Source organism: Fukomys damarensis, unplaced genomic scaffold (assembly GCF_012274545.1).
Source record: "Fukomys damarensis isolate Sample0158 unplaced genomic scaffold, DMR_v1.0_HiC HiC_scaffold_16, whole genome shotgun sequence".
In the NCBI taxonomy this organism is placed as follows: Eukaryota; Metazoa; Chordata; class Mammalia; order Rodentia; family Bathyergidae; genus Fukomys; species Fukomys damarensis.
The window spans coordinates 123,858,262-123,875,412 of record NW_022900928.1 but is presented as its reverse complement, the minus strand read 5'-3'; the positions used below and the strand labels follow the sequence as shown (position 1 = coordinate 123,875,412).

The window sequence follows — 17,151 nt, the reverse complement described above, 5'->3', positions numbered from 1 at the left end:
ATCTATCCTGTCCCTTGGTCTCTGGGGATTAGTTCCAGGACCCCTGTGGATACCAGAATCTGTAGATGTTCTATTCCCTTTGTAAAATGATATATTTTCATTTACCTTATACCTCCTGTATACTTTAAGTCATCTCTGAATTAATTATAATACCTAAAACATTATTTGGGAAATGGTGACATGACAAAGAACAAAGTCCTTTACATGCTCAGTACAAACATCTTTTTACACCAAAATTTTCAATTCATGGTTAAATCTATGGATGTGGAACCCAAAGGTCCAACTAAAATGTTCGGAACTTGGGAAAAGCTTAGGGGAACTTAGTGACGACTACATTCTGAAGTTAAAAGAAAGTCTGAGCCGGGCATGGTGGCTCACACCTGTAATCCCAGCACTCGGGAGGCTGAGGCGGGAGGATTGCTGAGTTCGAGACCATCCTGGACTACATAGTGAATTCCAGATCAGTCTCAACTACATAGTGAGACCCCGTCTCAAAAAACCAAAAAAAAAAAAAAAAAAAAAAAGAAAGTCTGGATTCTGTTTATAAGGCAGATAATTTTTCCATTGGGCCGATAGTAGGAAGGAATAGTGGTCAGTAAATAACTTCTTGGTAGAGAACATATTTAGCTTGTGGACTTTGGAAAGGAATTCTTGAAGGTTTTTTTTTTGTTTTGTTTTGTTTTTTGTTTTTTGAGTGAAGGTTTCACTATGTAGTTGAGACTGACCTGGAACTCACTATGTATTTAGCTCAGGCTGGTCTCCAACTCACAGCGATCCTCCTGCCTCAGCCTCCTGAGTGCTGGGATTACAGGCATGCACCACCACTCCCAGCTAGGAATTCTTGAAGTTTGAGTAGTCTTTTTAAATTTTTTTAATTAATTAATTTTTATTTATTATGTATTTATTTTATATTTTGGTGCCAGGGATTGAACTCAGGACCTTGAAATTGCAAGGCTGGTGGTGGAACCACTGAGCTAAATCCCCCTCCCCTTGAATACTCTTTTATTAGGATTGGATTAATTGGGAATTTCACTCAAGGCTATTTTATGTGTAAAAGTAGGTGTCTTGAAAGTCCTTACCAAAGTGAATCACAGTATTGGAGGCTTGGGATGAAATACGTGGTCTATACAATAGGTACAATTTGAGGTGTGGGACGAACACATGAAAAGATAGAAATGCTGCCACCATGGAGGCGTTTACAGTTAGATTAGGGTAAAGAACTAGAGAGAGAGGGTATTTGAAATACAGTGATCAGCAAAAGACTTGTAGAGATAAAATCCGAGTTGAACAAAGTGAGAGAGAAAGCCCTGTGAATTGAGACAAGACATGGCACAGCACAGGTATCAATAGTTGATGTTAATTGAGTGCTCGGCATTGTCTTGTGTGCATTATTAGTGTTCAGTCCTTAGAACAATCCTACAAGAATGATACTCTTTCACATGTAAGGAAACTTTGGCCCAGAAGTTAAATAATTTGCCTTAAGTCACATAGCTGATTGGGGAGCTAGGATTGGAGTTTTGGCAGTGTAACTCAGCAGTACTCTCAACTATTATTCAGGGACAGGAGAGGGAAGGTACAGTAGGAAGTTTAGTTGGAGCCAGTTATAGGGCATTACAGTTCAGTATAAGAATCTAGGGTTTTATTCTGACCCTGATGTGAAGTGATTGGAGGGTTTGAGAAATGCCCTGAAGGTTACTGTGTGATTCTGGAAGTCAAGAGAGAAAACTGTACTATACATACACATTTAATAGTCATCTGTGTATAAGTTACAGCTTAAAATATGTCTACTGGCCTGTAACATACTTCTTTGATTTAAAATGAAGGATTCTTTTATTAAACAGATATATATATATATATATATATATGCATGTGTGTGTGTGTGTGTATGAGTAAACAAACTAATGAACTGTTCTGTTAATAGGTGAGAGAAGATGTACTAAATTCATTGAATAACAACTTTCTTCAAACACTAAATCAAGCTTGGAATGATCATCAGACAGCTATGGTGATGATTAGAGACATACTAATGTATATGGTAAGTAGAGCTTTTGTGTAGTTTTGTTAAGTTCACCATTTTAAAACAATGGCTTTCTATCAGATTTAGTTGTATGGCACGTCAGTGTGAAATACAGTTTTCATTTTTGTATCTCAAGTAGTGTTTCCTCTGCTAAGGACCAGTCTTAGCCGGTGAAAGTAAAATCTTATGTGTTCAGATAGCTAATGATTAGGATGGAAAAATGAAAGAGAGTGACTTAAAATTGTTTTTCTTACTACATCCTTGTTATTTGAAAAATGAAATATTTTTTTAAAGGCCTGATTACTGTCTCTTCAGAGGGGTGATTCAATAGCAACATGAGAAGTGAAAGCCAGACATTCTTTTACATGTTTTTAAGTGTTCTATCTTCAGTGACAGATGTCTTATTAAAAGAAATTTTTTAGTAATTGTAGTATTTTTCCTACTAGTAAATTTTTGCAGTGCATTATTACACCCAGTCTTGTTTAAATATAGTGGCTTCTTCAAGATGTATACATCAAAATGTATACATTCCATTTTTCACCTACTAGCTATTTTTGTTTTTGTCACTTGAGAACGATCCTGTTAAGCAAGACAATTTAGAAAACATTGGCTTGAACTAAGTTGTGTTCAATAACTTTCAAGGAGATTATGTTCTTAATTTTTAAAAATCTTTCATATGATTATAAAATGAATTAAATTCTAATAGAATGTATAGTAGTTTTGAATATTTTATTAAATATATATTTATATTTATAACATTCATACAATTTATAATATGAGTTTATATTTAATTATTGCATCATCGAATTAAGTCTAATGAATTGTTTGGTATTTGGGATTGGATGCAGTGGTTTTCTTCTAAGGCTTTACTCTCTTCAGAGTTTTAGTTTTGATTTTTAGCTTCATTGTAGTATGAGAGCTTGTCCTAGTTTCTTTTACTTAATAGAATAGTTTCTTTTACTTAATAGAAAAAGCAAATTGAAAAGAATTCCCATTGAGAACAAACAGCTGTAAGGTTTTCTGTTCTGAGTGAACTCCTTCGCGTCTTTACCCCTGGTTTTGCAAGGCCTTGGGGGCAAGAGGGTCAGGGAAAGGCCACTTAATTTTTCAGGAAAGTAATAAAGTGCCTAACAAATTGCTTTGCTTTTCTCAGTGTCATTTTCCTTGTCAGGTTATAGATTCACTTTCTGCTTTCATTTCAAAAGTTAAAAAAAGTGATAAGATGTGAAATCATACAATATCTATCATAATGTCAACTTTATGTGAAATAAGTTAACTTGCTGCTCTATGCTAAGTATCTAATGCAAAGATAGAAAGTAACATATAATTTCATGGTCCATCACTATTAATGAAGTATTTTTAAAATTTTAAACATATACTCATTTTTTAAAAATCTTGCTTTGTTTCATTTCCTGTATTTTTGCAGTGAAATCTCAAATCTTGAGTCCTGGCTCTAGCTCTGATATGACTGTGGTCAAGTAATCAGTTCATATTTCAGCTTCCTCATTATAACATGAAAATAAAATTGTACCAGTTGGGTTGGATGATGATGAGGCCATTCATGTAAAGCATGTATCGGTCTTGGCCCATAAAAATAAGTTCAGTAAAAATTAACTATTATTAGTATTAACTATTGCCCCTTCAAACCTGCCTGGTACATAGACCATGGACTCTGGATCACCCAGGTGACTTGCCTTTCTTGTACCTTTGCTGGTGGCAACCTCACACAGAAGAGGTCAGTGCTGCTGTTTGTCCATTGTCACAGAGCTTCAGTCAGCCCTTCACACTTCCCTGCATTTTTAACTTTTTACTCTTTTACCTAGCAAGCTTGTTCCACAGTTGCTTCTTTTCAGACCCCTCTCCCACTGGTTCCCTTGTTCTTGGTTAATGATCTTCCTCAGAGAAAACATCAAGTAAGAACTACGTTTATTTATTACCAGTAAATCTAGAACTTTATGTTTTCTCCCCTTTTATATTTTTCTTTTTACTTCATGTTTTAGTGAAGTATAATGTGTTCTCTTTTGGGAAAGGGTAGTTCTCCACCTGTGCTGTGGATCATATCTTCTCCTTTTGTATTGTCTGAAGTCTTGAGTATTTAGCCGTTCTTTTTTTTTTAACTGGATTGTATTCATCAGCATTGGATGTTCAAGCCACTCATATCCTTAAAATAAAATTGTACCAAATTATCTGGTAGCCTGCATTGGTGGTATAGTGGTGAGCATAGCTGCCTTCCAAATTATCTGATAGATGCCTACTGTTGCCCAGTGTGTCTCACCTGTCATGCAGAGGTCATTCTCAACAAATGCTGATACTGTTTTCTTTTGTAAACTTTTTCATTTGTTTTGAATACCTTAACTATTCTATTGCATTTAGCCTTTATTAATATCACCATGGAGTCTGTACTTCTCTGAATACACAAAGATCACTGCTAAGCCTCATTCTTGGTTTTTTTTTTTTTTTTGCTTCTCTCTGCATTTGGCACAGTTGGCTACCACTTTTTCCCTGACCTATTTGGTCATTGGTAACTATGACACAGCACTCTGTATGCTTCCTACCTTCTGCCTATGCCTTTTCCGCTCCTTTTCCATTTCTTTTACTCCTTAAATAGAAGGATTCTTTGGACTTAGTCCTAGACTTCTTTCTCATGGTACACTTGTTCACTTCCATAGCTCTTTGTGCCTCTGCAGATGATTCCCAAGTTATGTCTATAGCCTTACTCTAAACTCATTTTCATCTGTCAAGTTGATAGCTCCCTTCATTGTCTGCAAGGAATTTGAATTTGGCAGATCCAAATAAGCTCATAATCACTTCATTCCAGTTGTTCATACTAGAAATTGAAGAAGTATTTTTGTCAGTTCCTTTTTTCTCGCTCATCCATTGCTAGAATCTGGGGTTTTGTTTTGTTTTGTTTTGTTTTTCCCTGACTTCCTATTTTGTTAGCAGAGACCAACCTACCTTTATTTTTTTTCCTTGGCATTTTTAGTGCAACTAGTATTATAATATTCACTGGGCTCTTCTCTGTTCTGTTTTTCCTTTTTCTCTTAGAGTTACTATCTTAAAGCATAAATCACATTACTGTCCATTTTGAATCGTTACCTTTCATCTTGGAATCCTCACAATATATCTTCTGTCTTCAAAAGTAGGAGCAAGTTACAGAAAGGAAACATTTTGAGTTAAATTTCTTGTCAGCTGTCACGTGCTCCCCACTGACGGCAGTTGCTCTCTTGTACCTAGTACTATTCTGTGGCAACACTTCCAACAATCATACAGTGGTGCTCTCCCCCGCACCACTGTTGCCATTTGGGGGTGTTAATGGGAAAAAATAAGTGTTCTTGAGTATGAACATTGCAGTAACATGTCATGACTCTCTGTTAGCAGCTACTAATAATGGGGGAGGGAAAACTAATGCAGCCTGGAAGTACTGGACAGAGGATTAATTCACATCAGGCCGGTCAGAATGAGACTGCAAGATTTTGTACAGCTACTCGGAACATTGTAGAATTTCATTTCTTTTTTATTTTTAGTATGTTTGTGATACATAAAGAGTACATTTATCATGAACTAACTAGTACATGTACATATTGCATTTTAATCCTTTTTTTCTTTTCCCCTCCCTTTTTCCTCCTGTATCCCTAGATCCCTTTGTTTTATCCCCAAAATCTACCTTCCCATTTGCTTTTTTTACTTTGCTTTTTAAGTCATTTATACTTTGGGTTGCTTATATAAGAGAAATGCCATATTTAAGATTGTGTGTGATTTACTTAGTATTGTGGTCTCAAAGTGTATCCATTTTCCTGCATATGGCTCACATTTATTTATGAGTATCCATATATATATATATATATAAATGTATATGTAACTTCTGGGATGATACATTGAAGAAGTATAGGTTGGGTCACATGGAATTTCAATTTTTCGGTTTTTTAATAATCTTCATACTGATTTCCAGAGTGGTTCTAGTGTGTATAGTTTTAAACTTAATTGCTTATTTCTGAAATTCTGTTTAATATTTTGAGACCACAGTTGAGCAAGGTAATTAAAGTGACAGAAAGCAAAATCATGAATAAGAAAGATTATTAACTTTTTAATAGACTGAACTGTGGATGGGGACACTGCCTAGGTAACCACTATGTTTTATACTTAGAACAGAGCTCCTTGTGCAAACTAGTCTCTTAAGTATATCTTGAATAAGTTAATATGGAAATTATATTTTCTTTTTTAATAGACATAACATATTCTTTTCAAAATACTTACGTACTATTTTAGATTTAGAAAGATGCATGATAAGGTATCTCATTTCATAAGTTTTCTCATTTTCATATCCTCATTCACTCATTTTGATTTTTTTAATGTGCAATATTCTGGGCTTAATTAAAATACAATTCTGGGCTTGGTGGTGTGTGCCTGTAACCCTACCTTCTCTGGAGGCTAAGGTAAGAGGATCCCTTTTGAGGCCATCCTGGGCAACTTAGAGACTCTGTCTCAGAATATAAAACTGGAAAAGGCTAGATATATATATTTATAGCACAGTGCAAAGGCCCTGGGTTGGATTCCCATATTGCATAAACAGAACAAAACAAAACCAGAAAACAACTAAAAGTACTTTATAAAGTTAAGGTAAAGTTTATATACATTGAAATGAACTAAAGTATAAAAAGTTGTGTTTGACAGTTGTGTGCACCTCTGTAATCAGTACTCTAGCCAAGATAAATGCCTCCATTTTTTTTTTTTTTCTACTGACATCTGCATTTTCTTCAAAGATTTTCTTCAAAGATTTTCAGGTGTACTGGTTATACCTACATTGAACCTACGCAAATTTCTTCCATGATTCCCAGTTCTGTTGGAATTTTAAATCTTATGCTCAGAGGGGGAGGAGAGAAGTTTCCTGTCTACCCACTTACCACCTACTCAGTTAGCTGACTTCATATTTTTAACAAGATGTCTTGTCTAAAATGTCATGCATGAACCTCAGGTATAGATGCCAGGGGATGCACTGACTGGAAAGTGAAAGTGATATCTCCGGTTACATGGAAACTGGCTCCCATTAAAGTATGCTTTTTGTTGTTTGGTAGGTTCATTGCTTCAAAAACAAAAGTATGCATGGAGTATGTGGCCTCTTAATTGCTGTAGAACCTTCCTCATGGTTGAGACTTGTATTACCTGTTTGGTCCTGAAGGCATCAGAGTTTGTAATGCTTGGTTTACTTAAGTATGATTTTAAAAATTCATTGTTTTCTTAAAGGATTGCATGTTCAGCATTTAGGCTAGGTTTCAGTTATTCAGAAAACTGATGATTGGGAAAATATTTGAGTTTTTTATAGAGAACGTTTGTTATGTAATAGCTTTAGTTGACATAATCCATAAGTATTTATTAATATTTGGTTCATGTTTTCCTTAAAATATGAAAATTAAGATAGTATCATGGGAGAATTAAATTTATGGATAGTATTCTGTAGGCTACCTTGTAATATCAAAGAAATGGAAAATAATTTCCTGTCTTTGTGTATAGGATTAATAAAGGTGTTTTCTACATAGAACTTGAAGGTGAGTTTCAAAATTACATTTCTGTATCTGGTTGAATTTGTATTTCCATTATTATAGACAACAGAGGAAGAGTAGTATTGTATTTATCTCTAGAGAACACCAGAAAGGGTAAATTCATATGCATGGGCAGGGAGTAACCAAAGAGAATAGTTACTCTTTGAGCTCTTTGGAAAGTCAAGAATGGAAAAATGTGAAATGAGTGTAACAACAATTTTGTGAAGAGGAGATTAAACTGAGAGAACTGTATTATGAAGTTTATTCTCCTTTAAAAAGTAAATAAGACTGTTCAGGGTGACAGAAATATGAGTTGTTGAGAGTTTGCAGATTGTGGTAAACTGAATAATGCCCTCTCCCCCAGTTTGTCTGTGACTAATTGCTGCAACCTGAGAATGTTACCTTGTATAGAAAAAGAAGCTTTCCAGATGTGTTTAAGGATCTTTAGATGAGATTGCCCTCAACCATTCTCTTGGGCCATTCTTCTGGGCCTGATGTTATCACATTTAGCCTTGAAGAGGAATCCGAAGAAAAGGCAGTGTTGTGACAAAAGCAGAGATTGGGATGGTGCCCTATAAAGATGAATAAGGGCCCTCTCTCCAAGGAATTCAGATGTCCACTAGAAACTGAAGAAGGCATGGAAGTAACTTCCTCCCTCAGAGCCTCCAGAAGGAACCAGCTCTACCAGCACCTGGACCTTTTGTAGCCCAAACAGTCGTTAGCTTTCTGAACTCTACAACTGTAAGAGTAAATAAGGCACTAAAGTGATTTTTTAATTATTCATTTATTTATTTATTTTCCTGATTGAATTTATTGGTACCTTCTGGTATACAGTATAGTTACATTCATTATTGGGATCTTGTTAAAGTGATTTTTTTAACAGAAGCAGTGCTGAATACCTGCTCTGCATAATCAACTACGTATAAATAAATGGATTGTATTTGTGAATGTGTGTAATTTAGGTGCATTGGTACAGTTTTTTTGTGTAGTTTACCTTGTCATCAGAATCTGCTTTTTTTTTTTTAAGGAATTTCTTGTTCAAAATAAAAGGAACCCTCTGGTAGAATTTTCCATATTGTAGGTGTGCAAGGATTCTAAGATAATAGCAGTAATTGAAATGATTGATGCTAGATTCATGGTGTTTAAGGAAACAGTGAATCATATGATTCCACGAAATAGATATATTAGCTAGTAGGGATTAGTAGACCTAGAAATCCAGTGAAAGTGAGAAACAGGTTCGTTGAAATTTAGCAAAATAGAAGTGGGGGGAATAGATGATCAGTAGTGCTGAAGTTTTCTTTGGAGTCTTCTAATGAGCTTCAAGGTTTGCTCATGTCAGTATATGGCTGAAAGGAATCTTAATAAAATGAGAAATGAAAATTTAGGAATCTCAGGAGTGTGAGAGATTGTTCATTAGTATGAAGGTTGTAGTTACCAAAAGTACTATTTAGTAGGGAGCAGGACGGAAAAGAAATTGTAAGCTATTTACTGAAGCTACCAAGGAGGATTTGTGTTCCCTCCAAGGTCAGAAGATAGGACAGGAACCTAGAGATGATGGAATTTGTGATTCTGTATTTTCTCCTATAGGTGCTGGTGCCTTTAATTCCAAAAAATATTCCTTTATAATCTATATTGTATATTTAGAAAAGTTTGAAAATAGCTATTTTCTGGAAAAGCACAGAATCCATTGACTGTTGGGAGCTTTGTGCCTGTTCACCATTTTTACCCGTCTACTTTTGCAAGAAGATTCACATTAAGATAGGCTTTCCCCATTTCTGCTCAGGTTTTTGTATCTGTGACTCACAGTAGCCCAGACTATGGCCCCTTTTTATAGATTGGTCAAAGCTAAATACTAAGTTTTTATGTTAAAGCCTGGGCATTATTATGAATACTGTGAAAGTTAAGAATGTATTTGATATCCAGGGGTTGTGGGGCACACCTGTAATCCCAGCATTTGGGAGGCAGAGGTGGGAGGATCACCTTGAGTTCAAGATCAGCTTGGACTGTATGGTGAGTTCAAGTTTTGCTTGAACTACGTAATGAACTACGTCTTGAACTACGTCTCACCCTCTCCCCCACAAAGAATGTACTGGATAATTAGAGTTTCTTCTTCACCTTCCATCTCAGCTCTTGAGATTGTTTTGTTTTATAGTTTTTATTATGCATAATTATTTTACTCTTTTTGTTCTTTGCAATTATTATTTAATATTTTTTTATTTTTCAATTTCTTTCAAGTAATAGAATCATAAACACCTTTATCACTGTCCAGTGAACTTTTGTGTGTGCCGGTATGCATTGTGTGTGCACGCATGCGCTGTGGTTATTTAGCAGTCCGTGACATTAGTTTAGGATGACATGTATTTTTTCAGTGTTTACATTACCCAGCATGATGTATACTCTTTGGCACACTTAGAAATAGTGCATATATTTCATGATAGAATAAATGGAATGGAACTTAAGTGTGCAAAGTGGGTTGTTTGCTGCCAGTATGTATAGGAAATTTGGGGTTGTGAAAAAACTTAATGATGAATTGAGACTCTCGGCTTTAGTTCCAGGTTTGACTTAATTTGCTTAAGTCATTTAACATTTCTGGTTAATCCTCACTTCCCTGTATAATAAATTTATTGGATAAGGGTGCTGATTCTTAACATTTCGGGAGTCATAGATCCCTTGGTGAATGATCAGAATTCCTGGGCCCTGACCTGGAAGTACATGTATGTCCATAGACTGTACAACACATACTTTGGAGTCTCAGGGGTAGCTAATATGTGCCTGAACCCATCTGTTGGGTCTGGTTAAGGATATGTTAGTTAGAACACTTTCAACAGTAGAGCTTTTTCAGCTATAAAGCTTTAAACTATTCTGACACTGAAAGTAAATACCTAGAATGATCTGGGGAACGGTAAAGAAGTAAACAGGAGGTGTGGGTAGATTAGTTAAGGTGATAGCAATTTCTATAAGTACTCTTTTGGGGGAAGGGGTTAATACAGCCTTGGTTGACTACAAGTCTATACTTAAAGTAGCAGATAATACTTTCAGAGTATAGTGTGTACAAAGCAGTATTTTTAAAGTATATTAATGAGTTTAGTACTCTTGTATATGTTTAAGCAGCAGTTTAGCAATGGAATTAAAATTGTATTAGGGTCTGTTTGAAAAGGAAAATTTCTTGTGAGTAGCAACAGGTAGTTTTTATTGTGTAACTGTCATTGTGCTAAATGTTTTTAAAAACCTGATGTAGGATTTGATTGTTGTAATCTCCATTTTATGGATTAAGAAATTTTAGGTTAGAAAGATGAAAAACTTGAAGTTAGAGAGATTTACTAACCAAGATCATACAGTTCTGTTCTGTATAACCAGAGTAAAGAAGTAGATCAAAGTCTTTTTCTTCATTCTGAAGCTTGTGGTCCTCACCTCTTTGCTGTAGTGTACAACCTCAGTTGCAGAAAGATTATATTAGTTGGCTCTGTTTAATAGAATTCATGATAAACACACAGTTGAGCTAACATTTACCTTTGTGTTATGAAGATAGTCATTTGGCAAGTATTTAATGAATGTATATTATATATGAAGGCTTGTTCTAAATGACCGTGGTTCTATATTACAAGTTTCATTGGGTATTTTTTAATACAAAAGTGCTTTTGAGCAGATAGTCCTGGTTTTCCATACATACCTTGAGAACCATGACTCTTAGGACCAGTTGTAAACTGTGAAAGAATAATGAAAATCTTTATATTATCTTCCCTTTTGAGTTTGAATCTGATACTAAAATAATGCTAGAGGCAAAGACGTGTCATCACAGGTTTCTTAAAACTGTCATTATTTAAATACTTAGAAACTCACCATACATCTTCATTACCATGGCATTTACTCTATCCACTTGATAATTCACTAGCTCCATGCCAATTTTAAAAATTGATTTTTTTGGAAAAAAATTTTGATATATAGAAGTGTATCTTTTCTCCAATTTAAAAAAAAACATGTACATGTCAATCTTTTTCTTAGCATTTTGTTTGAGTTCATTATTTTGAATAAAAGTTCTCGGTAAAATGTATGAATTGAAAGATACTGTCTTTCATTCTGGACTTGATTTTTCTTTCTTTTTTTATTTTGGTATCAGGGATTGAACTCTGGACCTTGCTGTTAAGAGGCAGGCAGCAGAACCACTGAGCTAAATCCCCGGCCCTTGATTTTTCTTTCTTAATGATGTCTTTGATGAAGACAGGTTTTTAATTTCACTTAATCCCAGTATTTTGACCTAGGATTGTAGGATGAAGTGTTGTTATAAATACCAGTTTGCTTACCTTCATTAGCTATGTTCTCATCTTCTGTATCCTTAAAAATTTCTGTTTTTATCTGTTTGTCCTATCAACTGTTGAGAAATGTTACAATCTATTTAAATTGGGTTGTGAATTTGTCTAACTCTCCTTTTAGTTTATGAATTTTGAGGTTTTGTTACAAAATGAATATAAAATTCAGGATTTTTTTAAACATCCTATTATATTGACTTTTTCATTTTTATGAAATACTTCTATTTCCATAATAAATGCTTCTTGCCTTCAAGTCCATGATGTGTTGGTACCACATGAGCTTTCGTCAGTGCTTTTTCATAGCAAATTTCTTTCATCCTTTCCTTTCCACCTTCACGTATTCTTTGATTTACTTGTAAGATGTGTCATATATACCAGAGTAACTTGCTTTTGAGCTCCTTTTGACAATCTTTGTTTCTAAATGGAAGCATTTGATTCATTTACATTTAATGTAATTATTAATATATTTCAGTTAAAGTTGCCACACTACTTTTTTTTCTCATCTGTTCTTTATTGTTTTTATCAGCCTTTTTGCCTTTAATTAATATGTATATTTTCTTAGCCTGTCCCCCTTCTCATTAAGCTTATAATTTATATATTCCTTTATTATTATTTTAGTATTTACTTTAGAGGTTTCAGTGAACATCCTTGTACATTATTAGTTTTTTGCCTTTTTTAAAAAGTTTCTAAATAGAGTAAGGATCTTAGAACAGTTTGACTTCCTGGGGAATTTTTTTAGGTTTTTGGACATTTGACCTTAAGTTATTTTTTAGTTTTTGTTTTGTTTGCCATGGGAGAGAGGCAAGCCTGGTAGTTTTAGATTGCTTGCCAGTAAGTAATGATAAAAACTGGAGGCACTGGATGGTGTCTTTCTCCAAAGAAATTTGCATTTTGTTCTAGCAGTTAGGCAGGATATCACCATGATCTAGTTGAGACAGGTTTTAGGCTTTGGTAGTGGTGGTTTTTTTTCCGGTTTGCCTTTGTTTGCCTTTGCCTTTGCCTTTACTCACAGGAGTTAAGCCTTCTGGGACTTCAGGTCAAAACCTGAGGTATTTACCAGATTGCTTTCCACATAACTGTATCTTGAATTCTAACTCTCTCTCAGTGCTGCAAATCTACCAGTAGTCTCTGTCTAGTCTGTTAACCTGCCAGTGCTGCTGGTTTTTTTTTTTTTTTTTTGGTACCTGGGATTGAACTCAGGTCCTTGTGCTTGCAAGACAGGCAGCGGAACCACTGAGCCCACGTTTTGTTTTTTTAATGTGTCAGTAAATATCTCTTGTGAGAAATTGTTCGCAGAATTTCTGTTCTTCCTGATATTTCTGTCCTCTATGGAATCTCTGCCTTTGAGTCCTTACTGCTTGGTAGCCAGCCCTGCCAGCTCCACTTGTGACTTTCTGCTTTGCCTCTTTTCTTTCCATTTCTCCAAATACAGCAGATGACCCAGGAGAGGTGAGCGAAGGCAAGTGTGAGACTTTTTCAGTACATTTGCCTTTTCTCCAGAATCTTGGCCCCACGTGTTCAGGTTCATTTGTTCTGTGATGCTTTTAAATAATGTAGTGTTTGAGTTTGTTTTTTAAAAAATTATAGTAAAGTACACATAAAGTTTGTCTCCTTAAACACATTCACATTATTTGTGAAACTATCACCACTCTTCATCTCACAAAACTGAAATTCTGTACTTAAGTAACTTCCCATTTCCCCTTCCCCCAAGCCTCTGCCAGCCATCATTCTACTTATTTTGTATGAATTTGACCACTGTGAGCACCTTATAAATGGAGCCATGCAGTATTTCTGGCTTTATGATTTATTTCACTTAGCATATTGCTTGTGTGCTGTGGCATGTATGTCAGTTTCCTTCCTTTCTAAAGCTAATATTCCACTGTACATATATGTCATGTATTACCTATTTGCTTGTTGTTGGTGGTGCCTTGGATTGTTCCCGTATTTGGTTGTTGTGAATAATGCTGCTGTGAACATTAGGTGTGTGAATAACCTGTCCAAAAACCTGCTTTCAGTTCTTTCTGGGCATATATCTGTAAGTGGTGCTGGATCATATGGTAATTATATTTTTTTCTGTTTTTATTTTTTGGAGAGGAGTGTTATACTCCTTTCTCCAGCAGCTACACTACACTGTCTTACATTCCTGTCAACAGTACACAATTTATGTCTTTGTCAATACTCATCGTTTGATTTTTTTAATAGTTACTATCCCAGTAAGAAGTCTAGCATTCTAATTTTATCTAGGTTTCATACTTGCTTTTGCCAGGGTAATTGAATGTAAATAATGTGTGGAATAACATGTTATTTACAGATGAGGAAACTGAGAGACATATATGAAATTCATACATATTATATGACAGAGAGGATTGAAATGGAGGCAGTGTAGTTTTGAATTGGTGGTGTTAACCATTGAATTATATATATCACTTCTCTAATACAGACAAGTCTTATTTTCTAAAACATAGTCTTCAAATCATTGCTGCAAGCCCTTCAGGGTAGTTACTCCTGTGTCCTAATACAGACTGTTTTGTAGTGTTTATTTTTTTCTTCCAGTTTTAGATCATTAAATTTTGGATTGGAGATCATTGCTTTGTTGCAGCTTACACAACTTTAGACAAACATCTCAAGTTTTGATTTGACTCATCTCTCAATAGGCAGTTCTTAAAATAAATGAATTATTTTTAAATAATAATTTTCATATAACCAGTATGTTTTCATTACTGAGAGATTATACATTTTACAGTGGTGGAAACTATTACTCTGAGCAAAAAAATCATGTCTAAGTCTTCACGCAAAGTTTCTCTGCTTTTCTTCTACATTTATCAATAATAATTAAAATAAAAATATTAATCTGTACAATTTACTATTTAATATCTTACTGGAACCCTTTTAAAAATGTCAGACAGTAGCATTGTAGAAAATATTGAGATAATTTTATTAATTTCAATCTGATTAGACTTTTCTTTATCCTATTCTAAAATAAAAACTTTCTGGTATTTTTCTGGATTTTTCTTACTGTTCTTTTCTACCTTTATTGTGTTAAACCTTCCTTAACCTGTATTTGTTTCATGACTTGAAAATCTATTTGAAAACTTTATTAGCTGGTGGTAGAAAGATTACCAGGCGATTAAGCTTGGTAAGGCAGGTTCAAACTTGTTCTGACAGCCTGGTTATTGAGCTTTTGTTGTTGTTTTTTAAATTTCCAGGATTTCTCTCTCATTTACTAGCAGGATAAATATTTAATATTTGTAAAGGTTTTTGTTTTGGTTTTTTTTTTTTTTGGTATCGGGGACTGAACTTGGGTCCTTGTGCTTGCAAGGCAGGCCACCGAACCGCTGAGCTAAATCCCCGGCCCAGAGGCTTTTAAATCTGTTTCTTTTCCCTGTATTTTGGTAATAGAAAATAGATTAAAATAAAATAAAATAGAAAATAGATTAAAAACACAGTTACAGATAATGCTTACTGTGTGGACAAGAAACTGAAAGAGGAAATATTATTTTAAGTGTTTGATTAACCAGCTTGAAAGTTAGCTTGATCAATCTAGCTATTTACAACACTTTTAACTTTGCCTAACCAAATAGTAGCCACAAGTGGGAACAGCCAGGAAGTGTAGATGAATGAGTACTAGTGCATAGCCTCTCCCGGCTCATTAATGTATTGATAAAAGTATTAGATTTTAAAACAAACATTTTTAATAGATTTTCCTTAAACTGTATAATTTAGCCAAGGACTATGATATATTTATATTTGTACTACAGGTTTTCAGAGTTGGATGTGATCCAAAGGTTAATTGTAGAATTTGCTTCCTGAACTTCTCTATGTAGTCTTACAAGCAAACATTGTTCAAAAGGAATCACTAGGTATGCTTTTCTTATAACATACTCCTATCTTATAAGACATATTCCTCCGTTCACGCCAACTGAGACATGCCTAATCCCAATTGATTTTAAACAAGTAGGGCTTCTTAGTTTTTTTATTCAGCAATATAATTATTCTTGGAGGGGAAGTTAGTCTTAAAAGCTGTTCTTTTAAGACTAAAATAACACAGTGAGATAGATATTTATTTGGGTATCAAGTGTTTGTACGTTGCTTTATAAGCTGTGTAGGAATGGAGGCAGGTGCGAAAGCAGTCTGACTTCCACCCAGCTCTGTGGAAAGGGGACTTGTAATGTCCCCATCTTGGCTCTTCCCTTTTACCCCCGGGGTCTACTTAGCTTTAAAAGTTCTTGTTCCCCACAGGCTTGCTTGGCAAAGAAATAGCAACTTCAAGAGAAAGCTATAAGTAGATACTTAAAGTACAGTTTATGTCTGTAAAGATGAAACTCAGTCTTTGGCTCACATAATAAGCTTTCAGACGTGGTTTTCAGAACATTTTACTTAAAAATCTATGTTGACTTTAAAAATGCAAATAGAATCAGCCACCAACTTTGTGTCTCTTCCGAGCTGTTTGCAGTAGATAAATGACTAATGTTAGACTCATACAAAACTACATTTTAGTCTGAGCCCAGGTTTTTAAAATTTTCTTTCTTCTTTTTTGCGGTACCAGAATTTGAACCCAAAAAGCACCAGACTACATCCCTATGTCTTGCCCAGGCTGGCATAGCCTCAGTCTCCTGAGCATCTGTGAATGCAGTTATAGGTCATCATGGCTAACTCACGGTGTTTGTTAGTTTTCAGTATATTATCTGTCTTTTGGGATGACTTTCTTAATTTTATCCATACTTTAAAATTGTACTTTTAAAATTGTATTCAGTTAGAGATTAACAAGAGCTGTGACTTTAAAAAGTAGTTGCAGTGGAAATATACATAACCAAAAACTTAATGATTTAAATGATTAATATTGTATTAAATGAAATAAATTACTTTTTAAAGTGAGATTCTTAGAATTTGTTATGAAAATGTTGTCATGTATCTAGAGGCTGAATTCCCTTTGATATGCTACTCACAGTGTGGTATGCTTTTTTTTTTTTTTTTAATTAAAGGTGTAGCGAATGTGGTATGCTTAATGTATGGGTTAGTATCACTGGGTGTTTGCAGGTCACAGTTTACTCTGTGTGTTCGCATTTGTCTTTAACATGCATACTTGAGTTAATGAACGTTACAGTGTTTACTTGATGGTAATTGAGCATATATATCAAACATTCAGTATAAATGACTTACTGTGAATTTTGCATGATCACACAGAAAATTAGGTGCTTTCCTTTTTCCCTTATTTGACTTCTGGTTTCTTTAATCAGATTTTAGAGTTAACAGTCCTTTTTTTTTTTTTTTTTTTTTTTTTTTTTATAAT

General features: G+C 34.6%; 1 protein-coding gene across 2 annotated transcripts in view; it reads left to right on the top strand.

The window, feature by feature from the left end:
* Positions 1–17,151, top strand: part of Cul3 (cullin 3) — a 68,479-nt gene that overhangs the window by 11,658 nt on the left and 39,670 nt on the right. For both annotated transcript variants that reach the window (XM_010611785.1, XM_010611786.3), the window contains exon 2: positions 1,922–2,035. In XM_010611785.1, the coding sequence (XP_010610087.1) occupies positions 1,922–2,035 (114 nt within the window). The remainder of the gene's footprint in view (positions 1–1,921; positions 2,036–17,151) is intronic.